Below are 1537 nucleotides of genomic sequence, written 5' to 3' on the forward strand. Positions count from 1 at the left end.
GGATTTTCAAACGGCTTCCTGCAGGAGGAGAGACAGAACTGCACCCAAGACTCAAACACTCTGTCTCTACCCGACCTCCTCTGCAGAGCGCTTTATTAACAGAACATGACACATGGTTACAAACAGAGTATTGTTCTGACAGGACAGTTGATCAGGTCATAAGACAGGACAGGACACTCCACGACTGAATCACAAGGAAGGGTGGTCTCCTGACTGAATCACAAGACAAAATGAAGCATCTACTTGCTCAAATGATTCATAAGCACACACAGACATTAATTGTATAATCATCATATAATAAACCTAACAGGGTCTTAACTCAGGGATTAGCAGTCTGCGAGAGTGGGGCTTGAACTTGCTCTCTGGATCCAAAGCGCCCTAACCACCAGGCCGCCACTCGCCTGCAATGATGTTCAGTTTAATCATTCGTCTTAAAAGTCATTACATCTGATTACTGTCTTCCCTGTAATGAAAGGGACAAAAGTATTTTTGTGAAGGAGTGGTGAGCATTCAGTGCCTCAAAGAAATTATCTTTTCTGTACGGACGAGTGTCGATCTGCAATAAATTCTCTACACTCTCAGCTATACACAGTGTTCTTTTAGATGTTCTAACTGGGCAGCAGTCTGCCACTGTAGGATTCTCATGGTATAATTAAACACCATTAGGGGCCATTCATCGTGTTGCTTTCTCCAGGGAAATATTACTGATAAAAACCAAAACTTAGTTCTATACTTAATCCTTACATCTTTTTTTAACTTTAAGCACTTCATAAAAATCTAATTCAGGTTAGATTAATATATCAATTAAAGATTATTTTACCTTCAATCAAAGTAAGAAAGGAAATCATATCCTTAGTTACTGGCTTGAATCATACTAAAAACAACTTTCTCTTGAACATGTATTTTTTCTTTTTTTTTTTTTTTTGGGACCTTTACTTCAGAAGAACCCCAATCGGTGCAATCCTCCTCCTAAACACTAGGTCAAGCTGTTGAGTAAATAATACTGCTACAGGTCAGGGAAGGAATCATATGTTTTCAATATACAGTTTCACGTATCTGCTTCATCTTTATTAAATTTTTGGGTTTGGGGTTTTCTTTTATTATATGTGGGTTTTTTCATATTTATTTTTCCAATTCCAGTCCTCATACACTCCTCAGCTTCCCCAGTGGTCGGCTGGTGGAGTTCTCTCCAGGGGGAGCTATAAATTCAAAATAGACGTATACCAAAAAACGGGTCGTTGTGGCAGACACACCTCTTCAACATCACATGGAGGTTGGGGACTGTGGCCCTGGATTGGGAGACTGGGTTTGTGGTTCCTCTGCATAAAAAGGGGGGTTGCAGGGTGTGTTCCATCTAGCGGGGGATCACACTCCTCAGCCTCCCCAGTGGTCGGCTGGTGGAGTTTTCTCCAGGGGAAGCTATAAATTCAAAATCGACGTATACCAAAAACCAATCAAACGAATACTAAGTTATTACACCAGTTTATTTATATGAATGCCAAGAACAAAAAACACTTTATAAACACTTTATAAAAAA

At 39.9% G+C, this 1537-nt stretch overlaps 1 protein-coding gene across 1 annotated transcript in view; it reads right to left on the reverse strand.

Annotated features, from left to right (window-relative positions):
* LOC107081957 (B-cell receptor CD22-like) overlaps positions 1-1537 on the reverse strand; it is a 24268-nt gene that overhangs the window by 16574 nt on the left and 6157 nt on the right. The window contains exon 5 of the mRNA XM_015370345.1: positions 575-577. Within this exon, the coding sequence (XP_015225831.1) occupies positions 575-577 (3 nt within the window). The remainder of the gene's footprint in view (positions 1-574; positions 578-1537) is intronic.

This window comes from Cyprinodon variegatus, unplaced genomic scaffold (assembly GCF_000732505.1).
Source record: "Cyprinodon variegatus isolate N-32 unplaced genomic scaffold, C_variegatus-1.0 Scaffold45, whole genome shotgun sequence".
Taxonomy (NCBI): Eukaryota; Metazoa; Chordata; class Actinopteri; order Cyprinodontiformes; family Cyprinodontidae; genus Cyprinodon; species Cyprinodon variegatus.